The following is a 21,638-nucleotide window of genomic DNA, read 5'->3' as shown; positions in this document are numbered from 1 at the left end:
ACATGCATTGTAGTAGGTTCAAGACTCTTTAATACTACACAAAGGAAAAAACTACACAAATACTTGTGTTGGGTTTTCACAATATAGTGGCCAGAAAATGTGATAAAAAAAAAAGATGAAAATGCATTATTGTCAGCTGCACAGCTTAACAGTACTACAGATAGCAGCAATTTGCTGAACCCATACAGATTACTTATCATAATTCATTCATCAACTTTTCTTACTGGTTTGAATGTAAGGGAATTAATTGGCAACAACATAGAACCCTTTCAGTTTATACACAATTGATCAGAACAAACAGCATCATCGAGTAAACCTCCTCAGTGGGTTAATAATCTCTATATCTTCTGCAATTAATGATGAATAGAGCAAACCCTCTTCTGACACTGCTTTCCTTGTGTTTGCCATCTATTTTTTTTATTATTTATTTATCTTAATGTTGAAAGGTTACAAAAAGATTATACAACCTAGCATCGACTAGTGTCAATGGATGAACGGAACCACATAAATGAAATACATAGAGATTTTCCTTGCCCCGTTGCAAACCAGGAAGATTTCTTTTAGGTGGACACTCAGTACACAAAGTACATTGGCCTTTACATAAACCATAAAAAACAATGAAGGACTTTTGTATAGGTACAGAGGGAGGAAAAACTGCTGGTTGAGTAAATGGGGCCACCTTAGACAGCAGGTTCAGGCTGTCGTACCACTTCATCTAGTTCAGCAATGAAGTTTTTCAAGTCATCAAGGCATCGCTCACGGATCTCAATCAGGTTCTCTTTCAGTGGGTTCTGCAGGGGCTTTTCTAAGGTGGGTTCCTTGGCCACCAGCATCTTCACCACCATGCCAAACGTCTCACAGTCCTGACGATAGACCTATAAAACAGTCCAATGTCTGAAATTATAAAGCTGTAATATTGTCCAACATGTACAATGTGCACACAAATGTTATTGGCAATCCCCAATCAATGCATAACAGTGTATAATCATGTCTAGTTACTTATACCTTATCAAACAAGGTTCTTTAAAGTGTGTTAAATGTGGCACCGTAAAATGTGGTTTTCTTTTCCATTTGGCTTTCTGACCAACATAAAAACACATGCCTTGACAAGCTCAGACAACAATTTATTGATAAATCATCCTGGAGCTCACAATAAAAATAAATGAAAAGTTGCATTTAACATTACATTTTTATGCAGCAAATGTGCCGCATTACTCTAGCTGGAAACAATATACTCTGCTTGGTGCTTTACTTTTCTGGCAAAATTCAGTCATGACAGTCTCAAGACCCATCTCATTGAACAGACCATGAAATCATCTTAAATCTAACTATTTCTGTACACAAAAGACATGGGGATAGAGAGTGGTTTTGTTTTGTATTTAGGAGAACATTCTGCCTTTCCGATCTACCATCCAGACGATAGAACTAAGCCCCAAACCCAAACTCTCAGAGCTCAGTTATGTTTACTGTGGTTGGATAATCAAACACTTCTGGACATCAAAGCAATGCTTCAGACCCAGGGGAGACTGCATAACCTCTGCAATTACCTTGACTCACACACAGCCCTCAGGACATGTAACTTATAGCTGGAGATCATACATTTACATCAGGAGACTGTCACGACTAAATGATGGCACAGAGCAACACAATGCACCCAGCCAAAACGGAAAGAAACTGATGGTTAAACATCTCGCCAGTTTCCAACATGGCCCTGGCATTACATAACCATACAACAACAACATCTGGAAGTACTTAAAATATAACAGTAACCGAAAACTTTGGGCATAATTAAAAAAAGACAATGCGTATCTTCAGTGGTTCCTGCTACCTGCCCCCACAAGTCTGGAAAAGAAATGTGGCCACCCAACTAATTGTGCTGACTAATAATTTCTGCAGTGAGCTCATTAGCTTCTAACATAAGGGCTCTTTCCCATGGCTGAGATCCTGGTTCCAGGAATCACAGAGGCCCACACACAAAGCCCAGAGTTCTTGTGTGAGAACAGCCTCCAATAATCATTAAGTCGAATAGGTTAAATGAGAAGACTCTAATAGTCAATTAGAACATTCCAGAAGAGAATGGAGAAATTATGTAGAAAGGAAGTACTCAGAAGCCTAAGGCTGCAGGTTAAGAGACTGCAGTAAAATAGTCAATCTGTGGGACTGTTTAAATTGCATTAACACTCAGCAAATAAACCTGGTTGCTGGAGCCTTGTAGCATATGTGCTATTTTATAAAGGGGGTTGAAAATAAATGTTAATGTAAGTTACAAATTTAAATCAGTACTATATACTAGGGCTGGGCGAAATATCTAACATTATGATCATGCGCACCTAGTCAGTAAATCCGGTTCCATGATTACCGCTAAATTGGCATCACCTGCTTTCAAATGGAGAGGCATTTAATAGGCGGAGCCATAGATCAATGACAAGCTACACAATATCGCATCCATTATTGAAGGCGATTCATCTTGGATAATGAACGTGATATTGCGTAGCTTGTCAGTGATCTACGGCTCTGTCTATTAAATGCCTCTCCATTTAAAAGCAGGTGATGGCGATTTAGCAGTAATCAAGGAACTGGAATTTTAGTGAGCAACAGTAAATGTTACAACATCTTTATATTCTATGATATTTAGGTCATTAAAGTCTTTTTTGTGCCCATTTTATTGTATGCCAGACATAAAATCTTAAGTCAGATATGAGTTACAGATCCTGGCCCTGAAAAAAGTCAGTACATGAGATTCCCATGAATAATTGAGAGTCCATGTGGGCGTTAACTGTATGTGTGGCATAGAATTAAATTCAAATTAGATGTGAAGAGGGGGGCAATGTCATCTGCAGAGGTGTAGTGGTAAAAAAAAGAAACTCTAAATTTTGGGTGACCACATCGTGGTCACGGTAAGGTGGGCCACTGCCTACCGGTGTATGTGTATCCTGATGACATCGCTATAGGCTATCATTTGATATTACTATCAAGGGTATCACTGATTATTCCCTCATATAGGTCACAGAGTCACTATTCAATTCATACATTAATCTAAGTTCTTGTTAAAGAGACTCAAGAAGGAATAATTATAAATAAGGTTGAAATCTATAAAGTTTACTAAATGATAAAACAGAGAGAACAATTTTTTTTAAAGAGGAATAGAGAGGGAGGCTTATATCCAGGGGTTCCAATGCAATGCACTTGTACGTTATGATTAGAGATTTGGTATTATTTTCATAGTCGATTAATCTGTTGAATATTTTCTCAATTAATCGGTTAGTTGTTTGGTCTATAATATGTCAGAAAAATGTGGATCAGTGTTTCCCCAAAAGCCCAGGAATGGTCCTCAAATGTCTCGTTTTGTCCACAACTCAAAGATATTCAGTTGACTGTCACAGAGGAGAGAAGACACTAGAACATATTCACATTTAACAAGCTGGAATCAAATTTTTTTTTTTTTTACTTTTGTCTTTCATATATTTGATCAATGACACAGACTGCAATGACACAGACAGCTTCATTGCAGAAGGACATCCTTTTGGTCACGTGGTTCACATGAGATGATTGACAGCTTTACAAACTAATGATAAGGCACTGATGTCATAGCCGACGCAAATCAATAAGAAGAAAGTGATCGCTAGCTCTGTTAGCTGTTTTAGCTCTTCAGATCGCATAAATCAGTGTAAAATTAATAGAAATGTTATTCTGTAAGACGAAATATTCTACAAACATGTCATAAAATTATTATCTATTCAAACATGCGCACCATTGGACTATAGCCCTGGCGGATCGTGGATATTGTGTGTATACGAACACAAATAAACCGGAGATGAGATGAATGGCTGCTGTATGAGTGATGATTTCTATTCAAAATAACGAACGTTATTATTATTAGTATTATTATTATTATTTTTAATTGCCGGATATCCATTTTAGAATCTTGATGCAGTCTGTTGCGTGTTGTTCATTTTGAACGAATCTTTAATATGACTCAGGACTACCGAGTTGTCTCAGAGAGTGATTCGTTCATTTTGTGTTGACTGTACATGCGCATTACACAACATATATAGGTTCTGAATCGACAGGTGAGGTCTGAGTCTTTTATTCTTCATGTCAGTCCCATAGAGACGGGAAGAGAAAAGATTAGTTCATTTTGCTGAACGAGATTCAAAGATCCGAGTCAGTAAAATGATCCGAACTTCCCACTACTGGCAACATCGCAAGCAATTGGTCAACACTGACCATAAAGTTGCAGCGCAATATGAAAGACTTTGTCTTTAACAACAAACAATCTAGAAACTAATAATGAACAATATGAAACTAAAACGACATAAGCTTAATTTAAAATGTCATAGGAACTGTAGGCTATTTAGAGGTGAATAAACTCAATTTAGAGGTGGATAAACGCACTTTGGAGGTGGGTAAACGCTATTTCCTCATTTTGGGAGGTGCGTAAACGGCGTTTACGTGCATTTAGCCTCCACTACATCCCTGGTCATCTGAGTACAGTAGAAAGCACTCCTTGGTACACAATAAACCACTACTAAACTCAGGAAGCAGAGATGATCTGAAGCAGAGGTTAACAGGAAGTTCTGAAAGACCGCTATTTTTTAAAGCAAATTTATTCTATTTGCAACACTTTTTCTGCTGCTTTGCAATGATCAAATTAAACATTTTACTAGTAACAGTTGTGTTTCTAATTCATATCACTATGCTGTTCTTTTATGAGATAACCTTGAACATACAAAGCCACACTGAGCTTAAATAATTCGGAACAATTCCAAGAATGCTGGGAAGCGATTTCCTAATGCATGCTCTACTTCCATAGACTTCCTGTGAACCCCACCTCTTTTACCCAATCAAACAGGAAAGCTGAACAGGACCTAGAGTGTGTGTGTGTTCTTGTTCAGCCTTTCATGTGCCATTTTTGTACTGTGGGAGGCTGATTCCTGATTCCGGGTAAAGATAGCAGAGAATTATTCAGGAAGGGCGGGAAAGACAAGGAGGGAAAAGTGGGAAAGTATCTATAAACTAATAACTTTCACAGTGGTTCAGCGAAAGTTCAGTTCTAGTTGTGTAAGACCAAAGTTAGGTTCAATTATATATAAAAGCTTTGAGTATACTATTTTGCCATGTGAAATTTCAATATATTCATCTGTACGCCCAGCAATAAAGTAAACATAACATTAACTAAATAATAAGAAATGTACTGTACATACATTAGTATATAGATGCCCCCAAACATACTGACTAAAAACCACACAGAACTAATTTACAATCCCAAATAACTGTTAAGGATGCATATTCACCTTAATATAGTATACTCTAATGCCTGTGTTCTCGAACAGGAGCATAGACAACCTAAGCATAGCGAAACATCATGTAAGGGTAATGGCCTTTAGGGGCAACTGTGTATTAGTCTATTATTTTATTTGATCTGACATATTCAGATCAGAAACATCAAACGCGATTAACGAACAAAGGAATCAAACATCCCTGATGGACCTCAAAAGCCTTGCTTCAGACCCAGATTAAGCCTCACCGTGGACTGCAGAACTATCACAACAAAGATGCCCTACTTACAGTACTTTAGCAGCAAGGAATTCAGTCTCGTTAGAAACACACGGGCTCATCTGTAAAATAAACGTCTTGCTGGTCAAAACAAAACAATCAAGACCCAGCTAGATTCCTCTTTGAGCTTGACTTGAACTGAACTTGTTTAAAGTATATGCTCTCTGCCAAGATGAAACATAATAATAATAAAAAAAAGATGATGATCATCAGGTTGGACAGATAAAAACAAAAACAAAAAGTTTAACCATAAATGATACTCTTTGGTGTAACAATTTTGAAGAATTGCACTGGTCGGTCTTTTCCATTTAATTGGTCCCCATGTGTACGAGGCTTTCACACTGCAAAATGGATGCAAAAGCACCAAAGAGAATCAAGTGACACTTTACTTCAAGGTTTCTGAAGCCATATGATAGATAGAAACAAACTAAACTTGAAGTCATTATTTACTGAATTCTTCAGTAAACTGTTAAATGTTGTGAACAGACCATTGAGTCAGTGTTGAACTCAAGAACCAGATCAGTCCAACTCATGAAGTAATGATCCTGATCAGTTTTGAGTGCAGAAAACAAAAGATTAAACATACAAGAACAATCCTTTGTCCAATCACATAAACTCATGTTTGAATCAAGATCAATGGTTTTCTTGCTTATACGCCATCATATGGTTTCAGAAGACATGGAAACTAGCTCAAGAGTCATACAGGCCCTTTTTATGATGCCTGTTTATTATCAACTCATTGTTTTATTTAATGGAAAAGAGCAACTGCTGCATTATTCAAAATTTCTACATTTTTGTCTCACAACCCTTTAGATGTATATTAAGTGTATAGAAACCAAAAAGCATGCTGTATAGTGCATGCCAGCTAAATGTTTGTTGAAAAAAGGTAAAGTGCAGAGTGTAGAGATGGCTAGACCAGATTAAAGGAGAAGCTAAACATCTGGTGGACACTTAAACAGAAACAACACACACACTTTGTGAAATAACAGGCTTTGGCCTGAAAGGCATCCAAACACTGTCACTGAAATATGTGCATTCAGGGCAAATCATAACACACTCTGACTTCTATTTCAAAAGAAGTGCAGAAAAAAAAAAAAAAAATCCTGAACAAATTACAAAAATGTAGATCTGTCAGTCATTTATGCAGGAAAGGATGCTTAAGTGATTGAGAATACAAAGAGCTATTCAAACCCTAAAACTGATTCAAGGGACTTCCTGTTAAAGAAAGCTTAGCCATACATAAAATCAGATTTGTTTTCGATATGTAAATAAGCCAAATAAAACTCATGATTGGGACAAATCTGACATTTAAAACTGTGCAAGTCCAGCAGCTATTGAGCCAAATGCTTATTCTCAATAGCCACATTTCCATTGTCAGGCCAGTGCGGGCCAGGGCTTAAAACGGGCCGGTCGGGGCCAATAGCCTCGGAACAGTAGCACCGAGGCAAGAATAGCGCAGGGTTTCCACATTCAGGCCTGAAGCTCTGGTGCATGTCACTAAAACACGCCCTCTACACGCCTCTCAGGAGCAATGACACGCGACCCCATAATTTCACCAACAAAGAGAAGTTATCAGAAAACTAAGAAATAAGTCACTGGAACTAGAGCGATCAAAAAACGAACATGATAAAAGCGGGCATTCGATTGCATGCTTTGTTCAATATTCAAATTCAAAAGCATTGATGTTTTACTATAGAATAGGTAATTGACACATTGATCAATGAATTAATTTATCAGAATAAATGTATTTACATTTTATTGATTTATTTTTAACGCTTAAGCGTTATGAAAATAGCCTGCTTATTCAGTCAAGTCGGTTTCTGTTTATTTGTAGCCACAGTAGCTATCCTTTATATGTCACATTTAGAATGAATGATAATCTCTTATTTTTATGAAAGCTCCCGAACAAAAAAAAAAATATTTTTATGAAAGGCTACGTGGAGCTAGACGAGACTTATGACAGATAATATAAGGTACTAAATAAATACACGATTGTGATGGAGAATAAGAAACTGATGTCTGATTTCTTCAAACGGTCACATTTACCATGTTTAGTATGGTAATGTTAATGCCTAGCGTGCAGTCTTTTACATCGCTTATAAATATTTCCGACCTTGTATGGTGATAATAATCCACGTCCGATCAAATTATTTCAAACACACACGCTGCTGACTGAAAGTTAGTTTTGAGCTCAACTTATTTAAAAAAGTTTTTAATGCTGGTGTTATAGCTGTTAGCTTTCTGAAATGATCCGCATCGCTGAGCTCAGAGAAACTCCGCCTTTGTTCATAACCACTCCTCTAGCCCCAGCTGGCCCGCTTTGGCCCAAGGTTTTCGTCGGGCCAAAAAAACCCCAGCCGTTGGCCCCAAGGAAGCCCCGATGAGGCACGATCAAGCCCCAGAAGTGACAGTGGAAATGCGACTGGCCCTGGCACGCCCTAGCACGCCCACTTTAAGCTCGACAGTGGAAACGCGGCTAGAAGGAGGGCTGGCTCACCAATCCTGTGAAAGATCCCATCAAATGAAAGATCCCATCTTTCACTTAATAGGGCCAGTAAACAAGAGGAGGAGAGAGCAGTAACTTTATTATGATCGTTCTGAACTTACAGAACGATCAGAAAGGTACAGAAAGCTGAGACAGTGGGTCTTTTACCCTTGTATCTCCTTAGTAAATGTGATGGATAAAAAGTGGAAGTACTCAGAAGTACCCCAAATCCTCTTTTAAATTATGTTGTTGAACATAATAAATGCTGTACTGTAATCTTTCAATGCTTTAAATAACCTAAAATGTAAATAGTTAAACTCTTTCTCCTTAGTAAATGTGATGGATAAAAAGGAAGGAAAAAGACAAAAAGTGGAAGTACTCAGAACAGAAGTACCCAAAATGCTCTTTTAAATTATGTTGTTGAACATAATAAATGCTGTACTGTAATCTTTCAATGCTTTAAATAACCTAAAATGTAAATAGTTAAACTCTTCTGACAACCCTATTAATAATATACAGCACCATGAAAAGGAGCCATTAAAACAAGTATGTGGCCATTAAAAAACTGGCAAGACACTTTCCTAACTAATTTAGACACTCTCAGAACTATGGAAGAAGAAAAGCTCCAAAGGGATTTTTGGCGTTTCTCAAACCTTCTCAATTTCCCGAGCCTTGGCAGCAATAGCTTGAGCTCGTCGCTCTTGAAAGTCGTCCATGACAGAGGAAGCTTCATCTACGATGGGTGGAACTTCATCTGTGGGCCCTTCCACCATTGTCATGTCCTCCTGCAGTACACAGGACAAGGCACTTTTAAAGGCTAGATTAATACAGAAACATGTTCAGAGTAAAACACCCCAACAGATGCAGGAAATCAACATTAGGGAATTCTGATTTCTCTAAAAAAGAAAAGAGGAAAAGTTCTCCAAACGCAGAACAATGACAGAATGGATACAAGTCCAAAAAAAAGTTGACAAGTTGGCTCTGTCTATTTAGATCTACGACTTGGACCTAATTGGATAGGTTTGGTCTCAAAAGAAAATTATATATAACGGTCCAACACTAATTAAACAAAATCAAAATAATATCAATCATTTGATCTAAGTGGAGACAGAAATATATTTAAGACAAGAACTGCAAAGGCATTACAAACAAATATGAGCCCACCACAGCAAAATCATCTGTTCTTTGTTCTTCAAACAATGAATCCCCAAAACAAGTGTGTTTGTTGAACTTAAGAGACCGCCTATCAAGCTGAGTTTACACTGGCAAAGCCTTTTCATCTAAGGCACAAGGTTATGGCTTATGCCCCAAGAACAGAGCTGTGGAAGAAGATCAAAGGCTGAAGGACTGAGACATCCACCAACCAGAAACAACTTTCATCTGTACATGGTTCAGAGGTGAATCTAAGTGATCAAACAAAAGAAACCCACAGAGGTTCTTTAACAAGGCATTTCATGTTGTGTTGGCTTGAAACTGAAGCTTGATTCAAGCATTCTTGAATCAAAACACTGATTGAGTACTGGGACAAAACAAAAAAACAAAGTTGAATTATTTTACAAATTACTTGTATATGTAATGGCATATGTTTGGGTGCAACCTCAAACTTCATTTTCATCAAAATGTGTTTTTCCCTTTCCTTCACTCAATATGGGTCACCCTCAAAAACAAAAATAATGTGTTAAATATCAGTTTATTTATTAAAAATGTATATATTCAGAATAACTTTATATGTATTATAAATGGTGATATTTTATAAGAAAACCACTAATATACAAATAATATTTTAGAATTTGTAATAGATATTAAAAAGGTTTTTAATATATTTAAAAAAATGATTTTTGAAATATTTTGAACATCACACATTTACAATACAGTTTTATTTTTCTGGTGTTGCTAAGTATTTATTCTACCAACTTAAATCTTAAAAATTATCAAAAATCCTGAACAATTTCTTTACAATTTGGGTGATAGACCTGAAATATTACATTTGTGACACTTAAAAAGCAGACACATTTACCTATTATTAAATAGTAAAAAAATTATATATATATATATATATATATATATATATATATATATATATATATATAGAAAACTTAAAAATAAATTAGCATTTATCAAGCTTTTTAAGTAAGGAAAGCCAATGTCTTGGGAATCAGTGAAAGAACTAGTTTGCATAGCAAATAAAAGAATATTCACAGAGGAGAGTAAAATGTAATTATTTTTAATTATAATTTTTCTTTTTTTTCCTTTTTGTTTATTTAAAAATCAGCAAAGAAAATTTTTATTTGATTTTTCTCAGATTTGGTTCACCTAAGCACAAACAAAGAAAAAAAAAAGAGAGTACATGAGAGAAACAGTTAAACCAAATTATTTTAGGCTCTCAGTGCTCCCAAGAGTATGTCCAGAGTGCTCTGAGCCTCTGATAAGATGTTGTGATAAAGCCGAGAGTTGAGCTAATGGATTTCTCCCTCTTTTTTTAGTCGTGCTGCGGCCTGGGTGGCCCAATGATGTCCATGAGTCTCCTTCAGCGACCCGCCGCCTTTTGTGTCAGTACCGTGCTTACAGTCTGAACAAACACGACACGGGCCGCTTGCCTTTCATACGCCAAATAGTACCCTTTAAACCCCACCATATGGGAGAGAGGAAATCGCAAGCAAACAGCGTTTCAAAAAGAAGGAAAAAATCTCCAGTTTTTTCACCATCAGCTGAAATTGCTGGCATGTCACACTTATTATTATTTTAGCGGATGAAAGGGAGTGTTCTGGTAAGCACATCTGTTTGGGAGCTGTGTGTGTGTGCGACTCACCTTAGTGGCTGATACGGAGCTATGGGGCGAACCGTCTCGTGATGCACTGACGGAGGGGCCGGGGGCCTTTCCCTGTCTGTAGAAGATGAAAGACTGGGATCAGAACATAAGAAACAAAGCATCTGTTGTAGGACGTAAGCCAACAAAACAGCTATAGTTTGGACATGGATCAACATCCCCCAGAAAGCCACGGAATATGGCCTTGCTTGACTCATTTGCTGCCATAAACGTTTTCACATGCTTGAACGGATCCTGCTCGTTTTCCGAACATCCAGCTGGCGTGCAGAACCAGGTGGTTCCCTCGCTGCCGATCAGGACTCTTCCCTGCAGGCAAACCGCAGCCAGGTGCCTGCAGTGTCACCCCGTGACCCTCTCCGTGTGAGCTGTGTGCTCAACACCTACGGATTCGTCGGCAAGAGATCAAGGAATGCTCGCTAAATTGATTTGGAGCGGAGAGAAGCCTATGACCAGAAGTTCTGTTTAGATTTACACAGATATAAGATTCCAATCTAAATCTCCTTGCGACGTATGCATGCACATCAAACGTCTGGCAAAGAAAAGCAAAAAGGGAACGGATGAAAGCTAGAGAAAAAGGAAAGGTTTAGCAATCAGACACACTCCTGTGGACTTTTTACGAACCCTGGCCAAAGGAAGTGCTAGGATAGCAGACAAACAAAATGAGGCTTTACGAAGGTGCGATTAGCAACGCTTTCTCTCAAGTTACCGTGACTGCGGGCTGACCTTTAACTTATAAAGCAAAGTGAAACAAAATCTCCTTGCATCTGAGCAATAAACTTTATATTCACAAAAAATGGTACCCAGGTGACTGAATACCTAGGTACAATACCATTCAAATGTTTGGCCAGTTTATTTATTTATTTTTGTTAATACTTTTAATCAGCAAGGATGCATTAAATTCATCAAACAAGAAAGTAAACGGTTGCTATTTTAAATAAATATCGCTCTTTTTAACTCTATATTCAAATAATCAGTGTATCATTTTAAACAAAAACATTGAACTGTTTTCAATGTTGATAATATTAAGAAAAGTTTCTCGAGCACCAACAGAGCATATTAGAATGATTTCTGATAGATCATGTGTTAATGAAGACTGGAGTAACAGCTGCTGAAAATTCAGCTTTACCATCACAGGAATAAATTACATTTTCAAATAAGATAAAACATTTATTTTATACAGTAAATATATTACACAATATTACATCTTTACTGCATTTTTCATCAAATAAATGCAGCCTTGTTAATTTTACCAACCCCAAACTTTTTAACAGTAATATTATGTGCATGAAATTGAATTTTTTCTTTGGAAAGTAGCCATCTTTATTTATTTATTTGCAAAGTAGCCATCTCATTATTGGAAAAATATAGTCAACCAATCATAATTGCAAAATAAACCATATCAGGATGATACAAGACCACACTGTTGTGTTTATTTATTTCCAGTGATGTGTCCGCCTGTACGTTATCCAGTAAAAAGATGAACATTTATATTATTTAATTTTTCTCCATATGTTCCATCAAGCTATGTTAAATTGTTTAGCAAAAAAAAACATTTTGTTAGACTAAATGACCATTTTTCAAAATTGAATTCATGCAGGCTTACTCGTGTATAATCAATATGACCGAATAATCGACAATGTTTTACTCACCCGGTCCCCTGCCTGGCCCGAACGGCTCCTCAAATCCTGAAACGCAGGAAAAAAAAAAAAAGTGTATATCATCAAAAACAGTAAACAAACTGTATTTTTAGTGAACAATAATTCAGGTGTTTTTGATGCATTTCTTTGATCAGTATTAGAGATCAGATCACATGATCCCATGCAAATGTAAGCCTGCTACATCTTTTCACAGCTGCATAATTTTGGGAGGCTCACTTGGGGTACGTCAACCCAAACACGTGCATCCAATATTGGCTGCTCGAAGCGTCACTCTGGAACTTATTACTGAGGATTTCATTATAGTAACAGAGAACAGCGAAACAAACACAGATGGGAGTCTTTATTAGGACAGGCTTTGAGTGACATCATCTGTGACCGGAGGTCTGCGGTGGACGCTTCGGTATAGTCATGTACAAGCCTGTCTGTTTTCAAACACGATAACTCACATCAAACCTGTCTGGGAAGCATTTAGGACGTTTATCTATGAGAAATAAAGCATCCAGGGAAGGTCTTTCCACTCTGCAGCTGGCCGAATTAAAATGTGCTTGCGTGCAAATTAGTCATGAAAGCCCTTAAATCAATCAACAGGCTTTTAAATGTTTCAAATACTAGTCCACGTCAGGTCAAAGACTACACTTCAAGCTGTGCACTGACCCTTTGTACCATCTAGAGTCTGTGTGTGTGGGAGATCCAGCCAATGAGATTTCTCCAAGTGAAATGCAGAGAGGTTTGGCAGACTGTCTATACCTGTGAACACCACTGGCATTAAACAATGTTCAGTTGAGGTTGAAAGTTTGAGGTCATAAATGCCTCAATATTTGTGTCTAAGTATATACACTTCCATTCTAAACCCAAAAATTTGAACAGTAGTGGAAATAACTCAAAACCAAAGAAATACTAAGGTAGTGATTGAACAGGCATTTTGACTGAAGTTTTTTCATACTTTTCCCCTGCTGAGGAGGGAAAGGATGCACTTTGCCCCGCTCTGGTGAGTAGCTGCGGCTGCTTATGCTGGACCCCGACCGACTGTGAGGGGAAGGGGGGACGTCCCGCCGAGCTGGAGAACGCTCACGTACTGGAGGGAACGGCGCCTTTCTTCTCAAGCTGTCCCGCTCCTCCCTGTGAGAGAGATGAGCACAGATACGCAAAGCTTTCTTGAGTATCTCTTCCCTAGTTGAATAACATGAGGCACTTTACTTTTAAAGCATGTGAATACAAACCCCCGGTCCAGGTTCATTATGGCCTGTATGAGGGTGTCGTCTCCTGCATCAGGGGCTATTGCAGGCAGAGACCTGGGTGGAGGAGGGTGAGCACCCAGGACTCGAGCATTCGGAGGAGGACCTGCACGACTGCTCGGTCTGAAGCAGGAAAAGAAAAATAAGCCATGGATTGGAAATATTAAGCGTACTTTTTTTTTCCTCATGAAACTTTTTTTTTAAAAACACACTAAACCAAAATAATAATAATACTAATGATAAATAAATGAAGTACAAATCTATTCCAGCTTTGCAATCACAGTATAAATTACATGTTAAAAAAATAACCGTAAGCATCTTTAAACATACTAAAAAAACAAAAAAATAAAATAAATAAATAAACAGTAAAAAAAAAAGCATTCACATTATGGATAAGAACTATTCAGCATACCTTTTTTTCTCGTTAAACATTTTTTAACAAAAAACAAAAAATAAATCACAGGTAAACAATAAATTTGAAAATATATTAAAACACAAAAGAGAACTTTTAAAAAATATATACTAGACCAAAATTTACAAAATTAAGCAAACAATTAGCAAACTTAGGAAAAGATTACCAAAAATGAAAACCAAAAATCAAAAAGCAAAATAAGTAAAACGTGTGGTTTAAATGGTTGTCCACTGTCCTCTGACAGGTTGAGGGGGGGTTAAAGGGGGGACAATCTGTTAATCTTAAAACGCTTGTTTATATGAACCGTGCTCTGTAGGGTCAGATTCTGAGTGTATTGAGATGAAGGGTCAAGGAAGAGGAGACAAGAGATTTCTCCGGGCTCAGGACTGTGACTGTCGCTTCAATTATTCCTCTTTTTTTATATGTATCACACACATATTTCCATAACACATATCACTGACTAATGGAAGACAAAATATTATATTTTGAAGGATGTTTTAATTGTTTTTGTCCATATCCAAACCACATCAGACCAATTTATGAACACACAAACAAAAAAAACTTTTGCATTTTCATTTTTGGATGAAGCATCCCTTGTTGTGTTAAAAGACTTGTAATGGTTAATAAATATTCAGAAAAGGAGGGACAGAATATATTCTGCCACGCTGGTCCTGATGACACAGATTTAAGATTCTCTTAAACTAGTTTCCACACTGGGCTCATTCATTTAAGACTGTACCTATTTGTGCAAGGACCAAGCCAGAGGCTTCACATCCTGCTTGTAAAAAGCAACTCAATATAAACTGCACAAAGAAAAGGGCAAAATGAGGCTTGTAAAAAGTTGCAGCGCTGCCTGACAGAGCAGCATCACAGTTCTGCCGAGTCTGCCCGCAACCAAGACATTCATTAACACACATCTGTTCTAGCAGCAGTAAAACCCCCTTCAGTTTACTCTGCTCCCCCTCGACTCGCTTTCCCTGCCAGGGCCCTCCGGTCGGTCTCACAGGCTGATTACGTGCCACTTATACGGCCTGCCGCACAGGCGAGAGGGAGGACGTAAAAGAATCACAGGCACCTGGTCCGGGTGACCCTGGCCTGAACCCCAGCCAGGTTCCCCTCTCACAAACACACACGACAATGTGTCCGCACACAGTGTCCTCACAAAACTTTAATGACCCTCGCATCTGTTTGAAGTGCAGGTGACCCTGTCTGCCCTGGACTAACAGAGCAAATTACCACATGTCTGTCTTTACTGCCAATATGAAACTAGAATATTACCCCACGCCAAAAAAAAAGGGTAACTTCTCACTACCAATCACGACAGATTAAAGCACTGAGAAGGTCATAACAGGTACTTTTAAGCATGTTTGACAAGCACGATTATTCGAATTAGAGAGAAAATGCTTTATAAAACCATATAAAGGACATTCTTCAAAACTGAATCTTGGCAATGTCTGATTTTAATAAGATGAGAGACTTAGATGAGTATGACTCCCTAATATCTAATTACAAAAGCGCCACCAAAAGGTAAGAATGGACCAAACTCTACTTTTCTCAAACAGTTATTTAGCTTTAGCCACAAGGTGGCGCTAGAGTCACCAAGTGTAGTTTTACAGTCACCAGTTTTGATTTCTGAAAGCAGTAGGCATACCTTAACTTAAAAGACAGCCCTACCCACACACTTTGGAATAAATTTATATAAATGGTCTCATTTTGAAGAAAACAACCTAAAGTAAAAGCTGATATAGGATTTTAGGCTAGTATGCAAGCACAGATGTAGTTATCAGCGCAGAAATATGATGCATAAGTTTGCTTGTTCACAGGATTCATTTAAGTTTTCGTGATTCTTCTGAAAAAATATTCGTTGTTATGTCACTGTAATGCATGAGATCTGTGAAATAAACAGTAACATTCCTGAGAGTGAGAGCTTTCATTTAATGTGTGACTTGTCTATGTTTGGTGAGTTTGTGTGCTATAAATCTGAAATATGAACATTATTCGTCTGATTTTCTCAAGGGGGGTGGTTGCGGAAGAACGAATTTAGACCTTATTATTTTCTTTTATGTAAAATTAATGCAAATATCTTGGGACTTGCAAGAAAGCAGAGGTTCTACGCTTTCAAAAAATATCATATATGTCTAGTTTTGTGCTTCACAGTTTTTAGATTTTTAAAAAAATAATAATATGACCCCCCCCCTACCCCCGCTGACCCCCTACGGGTTTGGCCAGAGCTGAAGAGAAAACAATGATGTCACCATTTAAACAAGTTTTCAATGCTTCTTAATAGGGGTGTACCAACACAAAGTTAATTTGGCTGCAATCCATTTCTGCTGCAAACTGTTGCATTTAATTACCAGAGAGACTGATTAAGAGATACGGAAAACCACTGGGAAGCTCACTGTGCTCCTCCATTTGGCAGAGTGACTGTCTGTAGGTATTTCCATGGGAGCTGAACCACAAAAACCAACCAGAGAATGTAGGACAACTCAGAGTTTGATTTATGCGCCTTATTAACAAACTTCCTTTAGTGTCTTACTCAGAGTATAAAAACAAGGCATTATAGCTGGAGGGAACACAGCTTGTTTTTAGAAGGAACAGTCCTGCCATCTGCTGGGGAAATTACACGTGCTTCAGTGGACATGTCCACTCTTGACTCCATTGCGTTTTCACAGTGTATTAAGATCCTGAAATGTGTAATGCGGAAAGGGGATCCAAAATGTTTCAAGGCCACTGAAACCATGTTTGGAGGTTATCTGAAATGCATGTAACCACTTTGCATTTCTAACTTTTGCTAAATCTAATCTAAATACATGTATACAAGTGTGAGCCACTATTTCCAAAGAGTAGAGAGAGAAAAGATAGATTCATTTATCCAGAATACACCAGGAATACATTGTTTCCTTTGTAACGTTTTGCAGTTATGAAATACCTGAAGTCCATTTGGCGTCCACCTTGCGGCTCCTCTCTCGGACCTCTGTAGTATGGGAAGTCCTCTTGCTAAAGTGCAAAACAAAATTATATGAAGAAGAGGTGAGATATACAATTGCATTGCAACAAATTGTTGAGCATTTTCCATATCTGATTCCCCCCCCCCCCTTTTTTTTAACCCTTATTCAAAACATTCAGTAGTGTACATATATATAGTTTTATACCTAAGACAAACATACCTATAAATAACACAAATAATAAACAAAAAGTCAGACAGACACAGTTTTACACATTAACAGGGGTTAAAGAAAAACAATAAAAAATCCTAAACCTGAACTTTTTTTCTGGTTGGGCAGTGCATGCAAAGACTGTGACAACTTTAACATTTGAAACGATACTATGGCAAAGTTATTGACTTACTTTATTCAAAATGTTTTTTTTTTATGAATATATGGTTGACCTGAAGAATGAAAGCTGTATCATACACTTGGAAAATGATGAGCTATATCACAATACACTTAGCTCACGAGATGAGACAAAGTACAGACACTTAGTTCACTAAAAAGTGACAATATTTGAATACTATTTTTTTAATTTCAATGACAAAATAGTTGTCTTAATTACAAAAAGTAAAACAATGAATTTGTATTAGAAGTATTTTACCTAATCTAGGGCTGTAACTAATGTTTATTTTGGTAATCAAGTAATCTACTGATTATTTTGACAACTGAATAATCTGATATTTTTAGTAACAAACAGACAGACAGTGAAAACCAGGCTTTAGTATGACTATTTATAAATAAACTAACAATGAGGCAATAATAATAATAATTACTGTATTGAATGACTGTATTGAACAACACTGTTCAAATCTGATCAAATGAGGCTGAAAAAGTATATTTTCATTGTCTGATTCTTTCTCATATTAATTATTGCCTGACAAGATGGTCTAATACACATGCTATAGCTCTAAAACAACTGGAATGAATCCAAACAAACATTTAAAATTGTATATATATATATATATATATATATATATATATATATATATATATATATATATTTATATATATATATATATATATATATATACACACACACACACACACACACACAAAGGAAGCAATGTATTCCTGGTGTATTCTGGATAAATGAATCTATCTTTTCTCTCTCTACTCTTTGGAAATAGTGGCTCACACTTGTATACATGAATTTAGATTATATTTAGCAAAAGTTACAAATGCAAAGTGGTTACATGCATTTCAGATAACCTCCAAACATGGTTTGAGTGGCCTTGAAACATTTTGGATCCCCTTTCCGCATTATATATATAGCCATATATTTCACCATTGTCATATCTTAAATACATAACCTGCTCAGCTGGGAAAACTTCACGTTTGATCACATCAAGTTTAGAAATGTTTCTTTAGTTCATAGGATTATGCATGGTTTAGCTCCTCTTCCTCTAGTTGATTTTATTCCATTTAAATCTATTGAATACAGAGTAACTAGGGGTGCTGCATAATTCCACTTAGAAAAACCTTGTTTAGCCTAGCTGTTTTTTCCATTCAGAGCATCACAACAGTGGATTCAATACCAGAATTAATTAGAGAATGTACACCATTTAACTAATCTAAGCATCATTTTAAGAAATGGCTTCTCCATCAATAATGTTGTTTATATATGCTAATATTATTTTAATTGTTTTAATACATATTTCTTTTTTATTTATATTTATTAATTTTTTTGTCAGATTGTATAATTGTTGTTTACATTTTGGTAGAATTTTTGGTAGAATACCGATGAAAACAAGCCTTTGAGTTAGTTTGGGTACATTTCATTCAAGAATGTTGATTAATGTGTACACAGTCCCTTTTTTGTGAAATAAATATATAAAAATAAAATACATAAAGAAATATACCTATACATAATATGAACATTTCCAACTCAAGTACATTATGTAAAAAAATACCTACAGAGAGCAACAACGCCTTGGTGATGTTTCACTTTACAGCGTGATTAAACAATGCTTAAATCCACTTAATTTTAATATCTGGACACAAGCAGAAACTTTTATTTCGAAATCTCGATGTACAATACATGGCATATTTAGACACAGGTTAATTTATTTTTCTGTGTTGGCAAAGGTTTATAAATGATTTGCGCAACAAATCTAGTGAGATTAACGTTAATCCAAATTCACAGAGGAAGAGTTTGGCCCCTTTCACACATACAGTCTTTACTGGTAAATTACTGGTAAAGTTAAGAGATCATGTGTGAACAGGACCTTTTCAAAAATCCTGCAAATTTGTTCTGGCAATCATATCGTTTTATGGAGATGACATGATTACTCTAAATGGTTTAACAAGCTCCCCTGCTTTTTAATTAGTTATTCTATGTAAATACAACCATTTACAAATTGACCATTGCGCCTCGCAGCTTTCTGTTGTGCTTCTCCATTCATCGAGGCTGGGACTCCGCAATTGGAAACATTTATGCATGTCTCACGTTTATAAGATTGGCTAGTAATGTTAGCTTGGTTGAGAGTGAAAGCTATGCTCCTCTCATACCATTGGTAGGCGAACTCGTGGACTCAAAAGTGATATCAATCAACAAGGTTTATATATATATATAGGACTATTTTTTTTCTGCAGCCAAATGCTGCATGCCCGAAATCTAGCACAGTGCTGGAGAACTTTAAGCCCTGCATTAAGTATACACCGAAAAAAAGAAACAAATAAGTAAATTAAAGATGGAAGAAGAAAAAAAGGTAACATCTGATCTCTGATACTTACCCTTCGCCCTGGTGGTCCACCCCTGTGGTCGTTTGGAAATGAGTGATGGCTGTCTCCATGATAACCTCTCTGATCCTCTCCAGGGTAGTTGCGAGGAGCACCATTTGGGTAAAACCGAGGGCCATCATATTCAAAGCCACGGCCGTAGTCCTCGTCTGGCCGCCCAAAGGGTGGTCTCCTGTCCCCTTGAGCTTCTCTTGGATATGGACCCTGGAAGATCAAAAATGCTCAATCACAGCCGTTTGTCTCACAGCATAAACCAAGAATCGCAATTGTAACCTCCCCCTCCTCGTCGCAATGAATAAATAAAACAAAATAAATAAATAGTTTTTACCACTCTTCCTGCTTGAAACCGTTCCTCATAAACATCTCTAAGATTTCGCTCTCTCCTAAAAGCCACTGAGATATAAAAACATGGACAAAGATGAAATATTATTAAGATTTAAACCTCAGTAACAGTAAGGCACTTACACATGAATTATTACATCTAATTAAATTAATTTAATACAAAACAAATGACAACCATCAATAAATCTTTAAATATTGCATAACACTGAAAAAAATATATAACGACATTGATATCTTATTACATTTTACTCATATTTACAATTCAAAATAATCTAAACATTTATAATATTTATGCATTCATAAATATCAGTCTTAAGCTTATTTCTCTTAATGACTTACTTTTAGTTTGTGAATGGAAAGCAGTTGTCTTCAGTTGTATGATGGTTATCTATGAACAAATGAGAGGTAAATGAATCAGGAATAGGGATGTGCTAGTGTCTGTAGCTGGCAGATTATTTATGGCCCATAATAATTATTGCTGATAAATATATACAGCTTTGCGTTCAAAATAACTGAAAAGTAAAGGCTTTATCACATTTTATTGTACAGAAGAAAACACTACAATTATGTACTTCTGACTTTTAATAATACACTGCTTAATATATTTGTGGCTAGATGGCGTTAGAAGAAACATTGCAACAGATCGTTGATGTGCAACAAATATATCGATCTGATATGAGTGAAGCGCAATTGGTACCCAGAACTAACGTTAGACGTTTCAGAATTTAACTGAAATAATGTGGTTTTGTCTTTTATTTTATTTTCCATCTACTTCCAATATTCTAACGTTACTTATCAGACTGATAAGTTAAAACGCTCACTGTATTCGAGACTTTATTATATAACGTTAACTTATATATATATATATATATATATATATATATATTTATCAAAGATGTGCAAGAACCTTTGCTTACATTTGAGCGTTGTTTGTGCTAAATTCACAGTCAACGAGGAATCAGCTCCAATTTATATTAATTTATGTTTTACCCGTATGTCTGCATCTCCAGTCAACAAACTGATGTGATATTATAAACAAATTTAAACCAGACTCAGTCATATCGTCTTTTACCAGTGTGCATGCATACTGGGAACACATGCGTTAACCCCAAAATAAGCGTTTACATACCGTTTACATTCGCTGTTTGACATACCTCCTGTCAATGTAACATTCCTTTGTCTTTTGTAGCCAATTAACGTTTGTTAAATAATAATATTTTGAGACGAAACGTGCGAGACGCTCAGTCAGTTGCTAAACAAACATCCACAGCCACAATCAAAAACAAAATGTTTCCGGTTTCATACCAGATATTCTTTTTTCAAAATAAAACCACTCACTCCTAATAAAATAACTTTATAAAAAATGTTGATGCTAGTATTTGCCGCATTTTAAT

General features: G+C 36.6%; 1 protein-coding gene across 1 annotated transcript; it reads right to left on the bottom strand.

Moving 5' to 3' along the window:
- Positions 1-13: 13 nt before the first annotated feature.
- LOC113063876 (periphilin-1-like) lies at positions 14-21,535 on the bottom strand. The gene is made up of 12 exons (XM_026234281.1): positions 21,374-21,535; positions 20,584-20,632; positions 20,231-20,295; positions 19,897-20,106; positions 17,103-17,170; positions 13,747-13,884; positions 13,470-13,645; positions 13,181-13,273; positions 12,514-12,553; positions 10,851-10,926; positions 8,695-8,826; positions 14-875 (listed from the first exon to the last, which is right to left on the bottom strand). Coding segments are annotated over exons 2-12 (1,194 nt in total). The 5' UTR covers positions 20,585-20,632; positions 21,374-21,535; the 3' UTR covers positions 14-680.
- Positions 21,536-21,638: the final 103 nt, after the last annotated feature.

Source organism: Carassius auratus, chromosome 4 (assembly GCF_003368295.1).
Source record: "Carassius auratus strain Wakin chromosome 4, ASM336829v1, whole genome shotgun sequence".
Lineage (NCBI taxonomy): Eukaryota > Metazoa > Chordata > Actinopteri > Cypriniformes > Cyprinidae > Carassius > Carassius auratus.
This window is presented reverse-complemented; position numbering and strand designations above follow the sequence as displayed.